General features: G+C 38.0%; 1 protein-coding gene and 1 long non-coding RNA gene across 2 annotated transcripts in view; one reads left to right on the plus strand and one right to left on the minus strand.

Moving 5' to 3' along the window:
• On the minus strand, positions 220-2,396 carry LOC107631476 (malate synthase, glyoxysomal). Its single transcript, XM_016334937.2, has 3 exons — positions 2,033-2,396; positions 1,624-1,954; positions 220-1,107 (listed from the first exon to the last, which is right to left on the minus strand). Exons 1-3 carry the CDS (start codon positions 2,314-2,316, stop codon positions 451-453), a joined length of 1,272 nt encoding a protein of 423 aa, XP_016190423.1. The 5' UTR covers positions 2,317-2,396; the 3' UTR covers positions 220-450.
• The window catches only part of LOC107618473, a 25,187-nt gene continuing 12,346 nt past the window's right edge, over positions 3,637-16,477 (plus strand). Inside the window, exon 1 of the long non-coding RNA XR_001615245.2 lies at positions 3,637-3,790. This is a non-coding gene — a long non-coding RNA (uncharacterized LOC107618473). The remainder of the gene's footprint in view (positions 3,791-16,477) is intronic.

The following is a 16,477-nucleotide window of genomic DNA, read 5'->3' on the forward strand; positions in this document are numbered from 1 at the left end:
TGGCTTTTTGATTGGGTGCAAGTTTTGAACCAACTCCTATCTAATTGATGGAAATTTTAGCTAACCATTATATTGGCTCATGACTTGCTCCTATCCCCTTACTGGATCCACGGGGAAGAAGATCTTGGAGTTATCTTTCTAATAAACTAGGTTGCAGAAGACTGATATGGTGAGACTCATAACTAATCTTGGTTACGGGTTTTAGTTTCTGCTCAAGCAGATAGCATTGTTCCATCTTTATTTAAAATACCAACACCTCAACCTCCCCTTCTCCCCCTTTTTCTTGTGTACATAACAAAACAACAAAACCTTATCCCACTAGGTGGAGTCGGTTTCTTGTGTACATAAATATGATGAAAATATAAAGACTGAATTAACGTCTTACATAAGAGTATAAGACACAATCCAAACCAACAACAAACTATTAGGCATAATGAAGCATTTCAAAATTCAAAGCTTTGCTGGTCCCTTGGGGTGATGTATGACTATGTAATTGTAGGCATCCAGGGTCAGAAAATCATCCAGCGTTGGAGCAGTGCACTGCCTTTTGAAGATCTTGCAAGCCTCCTTGTACATTCCCTTCTTGAACTTATCTTTTCCCACCTCACTTTCAATCCTAGCCATCTCTTCCTCAACCACCCGGCTGAAGAGCTCCTTGCTCACTCTTACTCCGAGTCCATCCCCATTCAACTCCACTCCATACTTAATCCACTGCCAGTTCTGCACCCTGCTAATCTCAGCAGTGGCAGCATCTTCCATGAGGTTGTAAAGAGGAACTGAACCAGATCCCGTGAGCCATGCCGCCACATACTGAATACCGACACGTGTATTCAAGCGGAGACCATCAATTGTACGTACACCTCTAGGTATTTGCAAGAGGTCTTCTTCAGTTATGCTTGCAGCATCATTGCGCTTCGCGGCCTTGATCTGGTTAGGAGCATTGCCCATGTTGTTGTTAAAAACCTCCATGCAGGTTGGGATCAGACCGGGGTGTGCTGCCCATGTTCCGTCATGCCCTGCCTTTACTTCTCTTAGTTTGTCCTTCCTTACCAGTTCCAGTGCTGCCTCATTAGCAGCTGGATCATCTCTAATTGGAATTTGAGCTGCCTGGTAAAGAATATAAACTTAAGAAACATTTTCAACAAAAAACCACCTTCATGTATGGCTTGCCTCAATTTGGTTTAAACAGTTTCAGCTAAATTTTCAATCTAGCCTTGTGATTGTTATCCTTAATGTTCTATTTGATACTAGTCAGTTAGCATCTAAATTATATAGTCCATATACCCTTCACTTAAAAGTTAGAACTACCACTAGAAATTAAGAATGCTGCATAGTAGTAAACTCTGGTCAGCTTCAAATTTCATGTGAACTTAAAATGTTATACTTTGATTTCAATGCCATCATCTTATTTTCCTGTCCAAGCAATGAAAACATGTTTGTTAAAGCCATATGCAATTTCGGCATTGGAGAACTTATTCTTGTAGTGAACCAAATTCAGAGAATGGATATTGTCATTTCTATTTTTATAATGTCCTTCATTTTTTCTACAAATTCACAATGCAAAAGTATGTATGGAGTGACATTATAGAAAAAGAGTGACATTAATTTATCACATATACATACCATGCCTCCCATAGCATGCACGCCACGCCTATGACACGTCCGGATGAGAAGATCAGAGTAGCTCTTCATGAAGTGCTGAGTCATGCCAACAAGAACCCTGTCCGGGAGCAGCCGATCCGGGTGAGCTTGGAAGGTCTTGACATAACTGAAAATGTAATCCCAACGGCCACAGTTGAGACCAACGGAGTGGTCCCTCAGCTCATACAGAATTTCGTTCATTTGAAACACAGCAGGAAGTGTTTCAATCAGAACAGTGGCCCGTATGCTTCCCCTTTCTATGCCTGCCATCTTCTCTGCCCTCTCAAACACATTGTTCCATATCTTAGCTTCCCTGTCAATCACAAATTACTTGTTTGATTGTATTCTATATAAACTCCTAAACATAAAATCTCTAGCCTTTGTTCTTTACCTTGAGTGCTCCATTTTTGGAAGATAGAAGAAAGGGCCAAAGCCTGCACCCTGAGTCTGGCGGAACGGTGCATGATTGTGGTAGAAGTAGAGACCGAAATCAACAAGGCAACCGGTTGCTGGTTCACCATCAATGAAAATATGGGCCTCCGGTAGGTGCCAACCTCTTGGTCTGACAAAAAGCTTAGCTGTCTGATCGTTGAGCTTGTAAACCTTGTTCCTGGCTTTGTCGTTGAAGGTTATAGTCCCAGCCACTGCATCCTTCAAGTTCACTTGACCCCTCATAAGATTCTCCCAGCTTGGTGAGAGTGCATCTTCAAAATCAGCCTACAAATTGAAATTTTAACAAACAGCAACTTTTCATTGTTTTGGTTCCAAATCTGAAATGTTATTTGAACATCACCCCCGAACATAAACACAACCTCTTATAAGATAGTGGAATGTGTCTTGAGGGCAAGGGCTAGTTAGAATTTATAGAACCAATAGAGAAACGGGAGCAAGTTGGATAGGTAATGTTACGAAAACAATCACAGAGTCATCATACAAACCGTTACAAAATAGGAAATGAATTATCTCAATTCTTTTTAGAGTTAATACTCAGTCTGAAATTTAACATCGGATTTATATTAATCCTAAAATTATAATTGGCTCCATTCGACTTCCAAAATTTATAATATTAACTCATATTAGTCTTTAATTTTTATAAATGCCATGTTGATTTTGCAGAATTTGAATTTTTTGCTTATATTTTGACTAAGAATATTAGACCTCCTAAAAACTTAATTGGCTCTCCAACATTCTTACGAAAAATGACAATAACAAGTTCAGTTTGAAAATTTTATGGCTCATGGAAGAAAAACAATCAAGCTTTTTGAGCTCTGATAAATCTCGATCACATGAAAGTTAGGTAAAAAATTCAAAGCGCGATAGAGTAATGTACCAAATCAACACATCGTTAATGAAAATTAGCTCAAGAGTTCATGTGAGTTACGCTTGTAAATTTTGGGATCAATTTGAGTTTATTAAAATTTTAAGAGTCAAATTGGATCTGACTTTAAATTTTAGGGACCAAATTGAATATTAACTCATTTTTTAATTAAAAATGTAAAATATAATTTTTAGTCCTTTAATATTTTCAATTATACTTTTTTTAGTTTCATTTACAAAATATACAGTAAACTATGATGTATAGACACTGATACGGACACGGCACGCTAACACATTCTTTTTTTCTCAAATTAACAAGGTTCTGAAAATCGGACCGGACCGACCGGTTCGACCGGTTTAACCGTGAACCAGCGATACAAGTGGTCCGATCCTCCTTTAAAAACCGCTAGAGAAAGAACCGCTCGAAAACCGGTGAACCGGCCAAAAACCCGCCGGTTGAGTCGGACCGGTGACCGGCCGGTTCCTTTAAACGACGCCGTTTTCTTAATTGTTTTAAAAAAAATTAAACAAATGAAAACCTACCCGACCCGGCACCCCCACCCCCATTCATTCATCTCAGTCTCACAGTGAGTGAACCCTAGCCCTCTGAAGTTCCTCTCCATCGTCGCCCAGTAGCCCTCCATCGTCGCCGCAGTCTGAGGTCGTCAGCGCCACCGCCGTCGCCTGGTCCTCAGCACTAGTAGCCCTCCATCGTCACCTGGTTCCCAGCCCAGTAGCCCTCCATCGTCTTCAACTTCTCAACACCAGTAGCCCTCTCATCGTCTTCATCGTCGCCTGGTCCTCAACACCAGTAGCCCTCCATCGAACCCAGGTGAGTGACTCGTGGTCTTCATCTTCTCTGAACTTCCTCTGCTCATCTTCTTCGTTCTTCGCCTCTTCGGTCCTCTGCTCATCTTCTTCATTCTTCGCCTCTTCAGTCCTCTGCTCATCTTCTTCGTTCCTTTTTTTTCCTCAGTTGATACAGAAACATGAAGACGTACCTAGTGTACCCGTTACGCGATTTTTTTTCAATTTATTATTGTTTTAGTGTTTTGCACTTTTGCTGCTTTGTAATTGTTAATTTATTAATCTGTTTTAATTTGTTACTTTGTAATTGTTAATTTGTTACTCTGTTTTGTTAATACTGGAAAATGGAAACTTACTCTGTTTTGCAATATTGTTGAATGGCTGAATACTGTAGGCAGAATTGCTATGGGCATAATTGAACCAATACTCTTATGATTCATGGAACAATGACTCTTTAAAGGTTTTGTATCTCGATGTAGCTTTCGGCTCAGATTAAGTTCTATTGATGTTCACGATGATTCAAATTCAAATTTGCAGGTACAAAATGGCATATCATTCAAACTATAGTCATCTCCTGAATCCCTTGATTGAGAGCAATTAAGAGTTATTCATGGTGGAGAGGCTTATCATGATGGGTGCGATGAGAGCAATTAAGAGTTATTCATGGTGGAGAGGCTTATCATGATGGGTGCGAAAACCTGTTATTTGAACATTCAAAGAACATGACACTGATCATAGCTTCACTGATGGTCCCAAAAAAGAACACAAAAGTTTGGCAAAGACTTGTCTACACAGTGGATGAACCATGCTGACACCTATATTCATACATAGTACACTACAATTTCTTTGTAATCAAACACTTGCATGATCCCAAATCTTTGGGAAGAAATGCTAAGGGACTGAGCGAAAATGTAAGCCTTAGTTCATGTTGTAAATTTTGAGATTAGTTGAAACTAAAATTAGATTCGTAATTCATACATAATCCTAATAAGTGAACAAGCCATTTATGGAATGTTTGATTTTTTTTGTTAATTGCTGTAGGCAGAATTGCTGTTAGACTATAATTATATTTTAGGATGTATATTTATAATTTATTTATTATTTTATTTTAAAATAATTTTTTCGGTTGAACCACTGGTTAGACTGGTTAGACCAGTAAACTAATGAACTAGTAACTAGAACGGTTTGATGACCGGTCCAATTTTCTGAACCTTGGTGTTTAAAATAAAATAAATTAATTATTTCCTCAAATAAATCGATTTATAGAACTACCGTTTTAACATTTATTTACAAATTCGTTGTCACAGAGTAAAAATGTAAATGTGATGTTTGCGCTGGTACTGGCAACGAAAAAATTGGAGAAATTTTTTTTCCAATTTCACTCCTTTTAACAGCGAAAATCGAAAAGAAAAAATGCCTTGGTTTGCACTTTCCTTGTCAGTAAAAAGGGACAATAGCGACTATAAATAGTGTAACCTTTGTAAGTATTTTCCAAACTACTTCGAAAATTTTATACTAATAACTAATTTTAATAACTAATTTTAATATACACATAACATAACCCTATTTAATTTGGTTAAATTTGATTCATAAACAAATTTAAATACGTAATATTACTCATACATAAATATAGGAAATAGTAATGTGTTTAGAAGACACAAATTTTGATACCCATCATGTTGATATTCGTTCTGTCAAATTTTGGTATAATTTTTACTCATTACTTAAATATTATTTTCACCATTAAATCAAGACTAAAAAATTTAGATATAAAAAAATGATAAATGATATACTTTAATATGATAATTTTTTATATTTTTTAAAATTATAGAAAGTATACAAATTGAACCGTTCGATTTGTATTTAAAAAATAAAAAAATTTGGAATATATAAATTGGACCGTCCAATTTCTGTACCTCAAATTTTTTAATTTTTTTAACACATTAGACGGTCTAATTTTTGTATTTATACAAATCAAACAGTTCAATTTTTGTACTTCTAATAAATTAGACCATTCAATTTTAATTAAATGATTCCACGTTTAAAAATAACACTCTAACAATTCATATTTTAAAAAAATCCCATTGCTAATATCAAAAACAAAAGAGTGTATACAAATACAAATAACACACTCTATTAAAATAAATAAATAAAAAATAAGCCAATAAGTAATAACTCAAATGGCATAGTTTTTCCATACTCAATTAAAAGGTTGCGGGATCGAGTCTCATATTTTTGGTAAAAAAATAAATAAATAAATAAATAATTCAAATATATATTGGTACAAAGCTAATTATCGGCATGGGGTATGTGAAGAGATTGCATGACTTTATTTGCGCAAGGGATGAAGTCTATCATGGGATAAGAGTGTGGTGTTATTGAATTTTGTGCCCTCATTGAGAAGTGTGATAGGTTACGCCATTGATGATGTGGGTGACATTTGTCTTGTAAAACTAGAAGCACGCAAGAACTTGATCACATCGTCTGCTAGTGTTAGCAGTCAGGGACGGTTCTACTTGTGGGGGAAAGTACAATTTGAAATTTTCTTCGGTAATACATTATGATATTGCAATAATAGATTCTGATAAGGCTTTCTGATATGCTTGTTTTATTATATCTTTTTATTCAGATAATATTAGTTTTAATATTTGAATCTATTGTAGTAATAGAGTAAATATATATATATTTTCCTTTAGTTTATTGGAATAATAATATCTGGTATAGCATGCGTCATGCTGCTAAAACACTTATATTGCTACCAGAATAGATGATGATTCAGCTGTATTTTTGTTATGCAGTTAGTCCATACTTTAAAAAAGTTCCTTTAAAGTCGATACTGATTAATGAACAAAAGAAGTTGGTAGAAATGTAGAAGTAGAATGGTAATTGAGGTTCAATATTTATCATGGATTAAGAAAAAAGCCTCCTGTTTAAGAACACAAAATCTAACGTTTGGTTCTTTTCCTGGTCATAGTTCTAACTTCTAAATTATTCATGATTACTGCATTTGATGGGACAGACATATGTTTTTGTTCTTTTGGGCTTACACTCAACCAGTTCCTGATAAAAGAGTTACTACTAAGCCCTGATGCAATAAATCAATATTAAGGCCCACAGATATTTAAGTTTTGGGTTTTCATAGCAAGGCCAAAATCTGAATAGGTCGTTTCTGAGAAGAAGTACTTCAGACAAAAAAATGAAAAGAAACACTTCACAAAGAATTCTCTTCTAACCCATCATGGGGATTGTCCAAAAAAAAGAAAAGAATTCTCTTCATTTTTAGAACGTTTTTTGTGTGGATCTCTGGAGCTTATCCGAAGGACTATATATTTATTGAGAAACATTCTAATGCCTCGCTGATTACTACAATGGCTATGTGATGTATCAATGTTTAGATTGTCACCAAAAAAGATCGCAAATGGGACCAAATTCACCGAGCCAGTCCTTGTAATTTGTAGGAAAAGGTGAGTCAAGTTGAAAATTTAATACCGCTAAATTTAAAATATATGTCTAACTCGCATTGCTTAATCTGTGAGTTGTGACGGACAAGGCAGGTTTTTTTGTTGGGTTAGGTATTTTTTTTTGTCAAGATTATTTTTTTATAAATTTCTATGATGTTATTGATCTATAAAAAGATGAAGATGATAATTGAAGATATTCTAAGTTATATTTTGAAGTATATTTTGTTATGTGGGTAACTTGAAGTTAGTGGATTGGGCTTGTGAAATTGGCTCACGTGTTGGGTGGAGGTAATCTCCGACTAGGCTCGCGTTTGGGAGCTGTCGTCCGACTTGTGTATGTGAAAGAATGGGGGGTAGTACCTACAAAGACACTTCGATGCCTAAGTCAGCAAATGGTTTTAGCAGGTTTAGAGAGTATTGGAGCTTAGAGATACCTGATGGGTGTCAGTATATTTATAGTGGTGAACCAATAACCACCGTTGGAGTAGTTCCACCTTTTAAGGTGGATAACTGTCCCTTTATCTTAGGGAAGTTGAGATATGGCTCCTGGAAGTGGGTTGAGAGATTTTAGGGATGGTTACTTATTTGAATAAGGATTATCTGCCAGCTAATCTTCGCTCCCGACTTCCTTAGAACAAGTTTGTGTTAGTCCGACTTTTTGTGAGGAGGTCGGTGTCGAGTAAGGCTAATCTTTAGGTTGGGCCTTTTATTTAGACCTGAGCCTTAGTGTTGGGCCAGGGTATGAACAGTGCCCCTACTCGAGTCCAATCTCTTTGAATCATGAATTGGATTCAAGTATTTGAACTCGGGCTTGTAGCCGACGTGATGCAGAAACCGACGTGATTTTTAAATTTCCAACAGTCGCGTCTAATCAAATGTCGCGTCCGTTTAGGAGTTTCGTATTTACACGTAGGGAGCGGTTACATTGGTAACGGCGCGTATCTTTAATGATAGCCTCGTTTTATTGTTTTGCCCCTAGTGTATTTATAAATACTTTTCCCTTTCTTTCTTCCGTTTCTTTCGCTTTTTTTTTTTGAAATTTCTTACTTCAGACCTATATTTTCTCAAAGAGAAAGTTTTTTAGCCTTCCTTGCTGTGACTGCTATTGCCTCTGCTTCTCTTCGCGCTAATCAACAAAGGTTAGTTCCCCATTCTTCTCCTCTTGTCATTTACTTTTTATGTATTTAGAGGAGATCTGGCATGCTGTTAGCGAGTACGTTGAACTAGCCTTTTTGTTTTCTTACCTTTGAGTGAGGCTGTTTAGTTTTTTAGAGGTTCTGTGTATGATCCTCTTCCGTTTTCCTTTGTAAGTCTTTGTCACTTTTTCTTCCATTTCTTTTACTGGAAAAGATGACTTCTCACATTTCTGACTGGGTAGACCTTACTATTCTTGGGGAGGAACCCCTAGTAGATACACACTACATCACTGACCTCTGCACCCATCATAGGATTTGTGTTCTTGATGAGGATGAACCCAAGTACGAGTTGATTGTGCCGGGTCTTAAAGATCGGGTTTGTTTTGGGAAGGCTGCCAATGCTGACCCTCATTTCTTTTTTATGTATGATAGTCTTTTTACCCGTCTAGGGGTTCTTTTGCCTTTTTGGACATTGAGATAGAAGTTCTGAACCACTGCCGAGTTGCTCCTACCCAGCTCCACCCCAACTCTTGGGGTTTTATGAAAATTTACCATCTTGTTAGTCAGGAGTTGGATTTTCCAACGTCTTTGAGGATCTTTTTCTATCTCTTCCATATGACCAAGCCCTTCAGTGGGCAAAATAATAAGCAACAGTGGATCTCTTTCCGGGCCATTCAAGGTCGAAAGATTTTTTCCATCTTTGATGAGTCCTTTCACGATTTTAAGAACTTCTTTTTTAAAGTCCTAGCAGTGGAGGGTCACCATCCCTTCTTCCTTGATGCAAATTCTTCTCCCCGCTTTCCTCTATACTGGTTAGAGGCTTCTCCTGTCGAGAAATACGGCCTGGATGATTTGGACGAAGTTGAGGAGGCGGTTGTGGGGTTCTTCCGAGAAGCTTGGAGAAGAGCCCCTTATTTGGATACAAAAAAGTTTCAACAGGGGTCTTCGAATTTTGTGCAGACCTGATGAGCGGATAATTTATACGCTTTTTGGCATTGTTTTTAGTATGTTTTTAGTATATTTTGGTTAGTTTTTATTATATTTTTATTAGTTTTTATTTAAAAATCACATTTCTGGACTTTGCTATGAGTTTGTGTGTTTTTCTGTGATTTCAGGTATTTTCTGACTGAAATTGAGGGACCTGAGTAAAAATCTGATTTAGAGGCTGAAAAAGGACTGCATATGCTGTTGGATTCTGACTTCCCTGCACTCGAAGTGTATTTTCTGGAGCTACAGAAGCTCAATTGGCACGCTCTCAATTTCTTTGAAAAGTAGACATCCTGGGCTTTCCAGCAATATATAATAGTCCATACTTTGCCCGAGATTTAATGGCCCAAACCGGCGTTCCAAGTCAGCATAGAAATTCTGGCATCAAAATGCCAGAACTGGCATAAAAGCTGGAGTTAAACGCCCAAACTGGCACAAAAGCTGGCGTTTAACTCCAAGAAAAGTATCTACACGTGAAAGCTTCAATGCTCAGCCCAAGCACACACCAAGTGGGCCCGAAATAAGATTTCTGCATTAATTACTTATTTCTATAACCCTAGGCTACTAATTTTCTATAAATAGGACCTTTTACTATTGTATTTTGATCTTGGGACGTTTAGTCCTTAGACCTTTGAGGCTGGCCATTCGGCCATGCTTAGACTGTTTTCACTTATGTATTCTCAACGGTAGAGTTTTTACACACCATAGATTAAGGTGTGGAGCTCTGCTGTTCTTCATGAATTAATACAATTACTATTGTTCTTCTATTCAATTCACGCCTGCTTCTTCTCTAAGATATTCATTCGTTCTTCAACTTGATGAATGTGATGATCCGTGACACTCATCATCATTCTCACCTATGAACATATGCCTGACAACCACCTCTGTGCTACTAGCAATGGCTTGAATGCGTATCTCTTGGGTTTCTAATCTAAGATTGGAACCTTCGTGGTATAGGCTAGAATTATTGGCGGTCATTCTTGAGATCCAAAAAGTCTAAACCTTGTCTGTGGTATTCCGAGTAGGATCTGGGAAGGAATGACTGTGATGAGCTTCAAACTCGCGATTGTTGGGCGTGTGACAGACGCAAAAGGATCAATGGATCCTATTCCAACATGATCGAGAACCGACAGATGATTAGCCGTGCGGTGACAGCGTATTTGGAACATTTTCACTGAGAGGACGGGATGTAGCCATTGACAATGGTGATGCCCAACATAAAGCTTGCCATGGAAAGGAGTATGAATGGTTGGAAGAAGGCAATAGGAAACCAGAGGTTCAGAAGGAACAAAGCATCTTCATACGCTTATCTGAAATTCCTACCAATGAATTACATAAGTATCTCTATCTTTATTCTATTTTATAATTATCAATTCTCCATAACCATTTGAATCTGCCTGACTGGGATTTACAAGATGACCATAGCTTGCTTCAAGCCGACAATCTCCGTGGGATCGATCCTTACTCACGTAAGGTATTACTTGGACGACCCAATGCACTTGCTGGTTAGTTGTGCGGAATTGTGACAAAGTGTGATTCACGTTTGAGAGCTCCAAGTCTTTGGCGCTATCGTTGATGATCACAATTTCGTGCACCAAGTTTTTGGCGCCGTTGCCGGGGATTGTTCGAGTTTGGACAACTGACGGTTCATCTTGTTGCTTAGATTAGGTAATTTTACTTTTTATTTTCGAAAAAAAATTTCTATTCTGTTCTTCAGAGTTTTTAAGAATGAATTCTAGAGTTTCATGATGATTTGTTGAAGTCTGGCTGGCTGTGAAGCCATGTCTAATCTTTTGGACCGAGGTTTCAACTTATCATCACAAGAGCTTGATGATTTCTATCAATCTTGCTTTTGAAAGTAATGATCTGCTAAAGCTTGGCTGGCCATTGGCCATGTCTAGTGTTTTGGACCGGAGCTTCCACTGAAAGCTTGGCTGGCTAGTATGCCATGTCTAATTCTTGGACCGGAGTCTTAGACTAACATTGCAATGATTTCTGGAATTCTTATTAAAAATTTTGAATCCCTTTATTTTCTTCTCCACTCAATTTTCAAAAAATCACAAAAAAATCTATAAAATCTTAAAATAAAAAATATTTTATGTTTCTTGCTTGATTCTAGTGTTAATTTTTAAGTTTGGTGTCAATTGCATGTCTTTATTCTTCTTGCATTTTTCGAATATATGCATTATGTTCTTCTTTAATCTTCAAGTTGTTCTTGATGATTTCCTTGCTCTGATCTTTAAATTCTCTTGTTTTGTGTGTTTTGTTGTTTTTCATTTACTTGTTAGAATCTCGAATATGAAAATTTCTAAGTTTGGTGTCTTGCATTCATTGCTTATTTGATCTTAGTTTTCCATGATTAGTTGCATTTTGATTGTTTCTCATTATTAAAAATTCAAAAAAAAATTCTTTAAAATTATGTCTTTTCAAGTCAATAATACAGAGAATTGAAGATTCAGAACATTCAGCAGAGGAATCACACAGAAAAAGCTGGGCGTTCAAAATGCCCAGTGAAGAAGGAAAACTGGCGTTTAAACGCCAGCCAGGGTACCTGGCTGGGCGTTAAACGCCCAAAAAGGTAGCATTTTGGGCGTTAAACACCAGAATGGATGCCATTCTGGGCGTTTAACGCCAGAAGGACACTAGAGGGAAGATTTTGTTTTTAATTCAAATCTTTTTCAAATCATATCTTTTCAATCATATCTTTTCAAAATCAATTTCTTTCTATTTTTTTAATTATTATTTTCAAAAATTCTTGTTACAATTAGTGATTTAGTTCAAAATTTTCAAGTTGTTACTTACCTATGAAGAAAGGATCAAAAGTATTAATTCTAGAATCATATCTTTTAATTTCTTGTTGGTCAAGTAATCAACTTTAATTTTAAAAAACTTTCTTCTTTTAAATTTGATTCTCAATCATATCTTCTCAATCATATCTTTTCAATCACATCTTTTTCAAAATTAAGTTTCAATCATATCTTTTTGATTTCTAATTTCAAAATCTTTTTCAAAAATCACTTAATTTCTTTCCCAATCTTAGTTTTCGAAAATCAATTACCAAATTTTCAAAATTTTTTTTAATTATTTCAAAATCTTTTACTTTAATTTCGAAAATTCTTCCCCTCTTCTCACACCCTTCTATTTAAGGACTAACACTCCTCCTCAATATGCAATTCGAACTCTATCTCTCTTGATAAGTTCGAAGTCTCTCTTCTCTACCTCCTCCTTCTATTCTTCTTTTCCTCTGACACCTCAAGGAATCTCTATACTGTGACATAGAGGATTCTATATTTTCTTCTTCTCTCTTTTCATTTGAGAAGGAGTAAGGACAAGGACATTCTTGTTGAAGCTGATCCTGAACCTGAAAGGACCTTGAAGAGAAAGCTAAGAGAAGCTAAAGTACAACTCTCTATAGAGGACCTAACAGAACTTTTCAAACAAGAAGAAGCCATGACAGCCGAAAATAACAACAATGCCAACAATGCAAGGAAGGTGCTTGGTGACTTTACTGCACCTACTCCCGACTTCTATGGGAGAAGCATCTCAATCCCTGCCATTGGAGCAAACAACTTTGAGCTTAAGCCTCAATTAGTTTCTCTAATGCAACAGAATTGCAAGTTTCATGGACTTCCATTGGAAGATCCTCATCAGTTCTTAGTTGAATTCTTGCAAATCTGTGACACTGTCAAGACCAATGGGGTTGATCCCGAGGTCTACAAGCTTATGCTTTTTCCCTTTGCTGTAAGAGACAGAGCTAGAACATGGTTGGATTCACAACATAAAGAAAGCCTGAACTCTTGGGAAAAGCTAGTCAATGCCTTCTTGGCAAAATTCTTTCCACCTCAAAAATTGAGCAAGCTTAGAGTGGAAGTCCAAACCTTTAGATAGAAGGAAGGAGAATCCCTCTATGAAGCCTGGGAAAGATACAAGCAATTGATCAGAAGGTGTCCTTCTGACATGCTTTCAGAATGGAGCATCATAGGTATTTTCTATGATGGTCTATCTGAACTGTCCAAGATGTCATTGGACAGCTCTGCTGGAGGATCTCTTCATCTGAAGAAGACGCCTGCAGAAGCTCAGGAACTCATTGAAATGGTTGCAAATAACCAATTCATGTACACTTTTGAAAGGAATCATGTGAATAATGGGACAAATCAGAAGAAAGGAGTTTTTGAGATTGATACTCTGAATGCCATATTGGCTCAGAACAAAATATTGACTCAACAAGTCAATATGATTTCTCAAAGTCTGTCTGGAATGCAAGCAGCAACAGGCAGTACCAAAGAAGCTTCATTTGAAGAAGAAGCTTATGATCCTGAGAACTCAGCAATGGAAGAGGTGAATTACATGGGAGAACCCTATGGAAACACCTATAATCCTTCATGGAGAAATCATCCAAACTTCTCATGGAAGCATCAACAGAGGCCTCAACAAGACTTCAACAACAATAATGGTGGAAGAAATAGGTTTAGCAATAGCAAGCCTTTTCCATCACCTTCTCAGCAACAGACAGAGAATTCTAAGAGCCATTCTGACTTAGCAACCATAGTCTCTGATCTAATTAAAACCACTCAAAGTTTCATGACTGAAACAAGGTCCTCCATTAGAAATTTAGAGGCACAAGTGGATTAGCTGAGTAAGAAAATTACTGAACTCCCTCCTAGTACTCTTCCAAGCAATACGGAAAAGAATCCAAAAGGAGAGTGCAAGGCTATCACCATAACCCACACGGCCGAACCTGGAGAGGAGGAAGAGGCAGTGATCTCCACTGAGGAAGACCTCAATGGATGTCCACTGGCCTCCATGGAGTTCCCTAATGAGAAACCATGGGAATCTGAGGCTCACATTGAGACCATAGAGATTCCATTGAATCTAATTCTACCATTCATGAGCTCTGATGAGTATTCTTCCTCTGAAGAGGATGAAGATGTTACTGAAGAACAAGTTGCTAAGTACCTTGGAGAAATCATGAAGCTAAATGTCAAGCTATTTGGTAATGAGACTTGGGAGGATGAACCCCCATTGCTCATCAAAGAACTAGATGACTTGACTAGGCAAAGATTACCTCTGAAAAGACAAGATCCTGGAAAGTTCTCAATACCTTGTACCATAGGCACCATGACCTTTGAAAAGGCTCTGTGTGACCTAGGGTCAAGCATAAACCTCATGCCTCTCTCTGTAATGAAGAAACTAGGAATTTTTGAGGTTCAAGCTGCAAGAATCTCACTAGAGATGGCAGACAATTCAAGAAAACAGGCTTATGGACTTGTAGAGGATGTCTTGGTAAAGGTTGAAGACCATTACATCCCTGCTGATTTCATAATCCTAGAGACTGGGAAGTGTATGGATGAATCCATCATCCTTGGCAGACCCTTCCTAGCCACAGCAAAAGCTGTGATTGATGTTGACAGAGGAGAATTGGTCCTTCAAGTGAATGAGGACTCCCTTGTGTTTAAAGCTCAAGGATCTCCCTCTGTAATCATGGAGAAGAAGCATGAAAAGTTTCTCTCAATGCAGAGTCAAACAGAGCCCCCACATTCAGACTCTAAGTTTGGTGTTGGGAGGCCATGCTCTGAGTATCTGTGAGACTCCATAAGAGCCCACTGTCAAGCTATTGACATTAAAGAAGCGCTTGTTGGGAGGCAACCCAATTTTTACTTATCTATGTTAAAATTCTATTTTCTATTGTTATTTTATGTTTTCTGTAGGTTGATGATCATGTGAAATCACAAAAACAACTGAAAAAGCAAAAACAGAATAAAAAACAGTATTAAAAATAGAACACCCTGGAGGAGAAACTTACTGGCGTTTAAACGCCAGTAAGGGTAGCAGAATGGGCGTTAAACGCCCAGTATGGCACCATTCTGGACGTTTAACGCCAGAAAGGGGCACAGAGCTGGCGTTTAATGCCAGAAAAGGGCAAGAAGTTGGCGTTAAACGCCAGAAATGGGCAGTAACCTGGCGTTTAACGCCAGGATTGGCAGAGAAGAGCGTTTTGTACGCCACTTGGTGCAGGGATGAAAAATCCTTGACACCTCAGGATCTGTGGACCCCACAGGATCCCCACCAACCTCAACTTACTCTCTTTCTTCTTCACACCTTTTCATAATACTCTTCCCCAAATACCTTTCACCAATCAACTCAATACCTCTTCCCCAAAAATCCCTCACCTATCAAATCCTACCCTCTTCTCCATAAATCCTTCACCAATCCACATCCATCCATCAAAAACCCTACCTACCTCACCTTTCAAATTCAAACCACTTTCCTTCCCAAACCCACCCTATATGGCCGAACCCTAACCCTCTCTCCACCCGTATATAAACCCATCTTCACTCCTTCATTTTCACACAACATAAACACTACTTCTCCCCCTTGGCCGAAACACCAACCGACCTCCATCTCCTCCATTTCTTCTTCTTCTACTCTCTTCTTTCTTCTTTTGCTCGAGGACGAGCAAATCTTCTAAGTTTGGTGTGGTAAAAGCATTTCTTTTTGTTTTTCTATAACTATTTATGGCACCAAAGGCCGGAGAAACCTCTAGAAAGAGGAAAGGAAAGGAAAAAGCTTCCACCTCCGAGTCATGGGAGATGGAGAGATTCATCTCAAAGGTGCATCAAGACCACTTCTATGAAGTTGTGGCCAAGAAGAAGGTGATCTCCGAGGTCCCTTTCAAACTCAAAAAGGGTGAATATCCAGAGATCCGACATGAGATTCGAAGAAGAGGTTGGGAAGTTCTCACCAACCCCATTCAACAAGTCGGAATCTTAATGGTTCAAAAGTTCTATGCCAATGCATGGATCACCAAGAACCATGATCAAAGTGCGAACCCGGACCCTAAGAATTGGCTTACAATGGTCCGAGGGAAATACTTAGATTTCAGTCCAGAAAATGTAAGGTTGGCATTCAACTTGCCCATGATGCAAGGAGATACACACCTCTACACTAGAAGGTCAACTTTAATCAAAGGTTGGACCAAGTCCTCATAGACATTTGTGAAGAGGGCACTCAATGGAAGAGAGATTCAAGAGGGAAGCCGGTTCAACTAAGAAGGCATGACCTCAAGCCCGTGGCTAGGGGATGGTTGGAGTTCATCCAACGCTCAATCATTCCCACTAGCAACCGGTC

Source organism: Arachis ipaensis, chromosome B01, assembly GCF_000816755.2.
Source record: "Arachis ipaensis cultivar K30076 chromosome B01, Araip1.1, whole genome shotgun sequence".
NCBI classification, from domain to species: Eukaryota; Viridiplantae; Streptophyta; class Magnoliopsida; order Fabales; family Fabaceae; genus Arachis; species Arachis ipaensis.

Bases quoted from the DNA above. Each gene is read 5' to 3' on its own strand.
- LOC107631476 (XM_016334937.2), bottom strand. From the start codon at position 2,316: ATGAGGGGTCAAGTGAACTTGAAGGATGCAGTGGCTGGGACTATAACC. The intron at 1,955-2,032 runs GTAAAGAACAAA...TGTGATTGACAG, and splicing joins CCAAAAATGGAGCACTCAAG to GGAAGCTAAGATATGGAACA. The intron at 1,108-1,623 runs GTATGTATATGT...ATTCTTTACCAG, and splicing joins TGCATGCTATGGGAGGCATG to GCAGCTCAAATTCCAATTAG.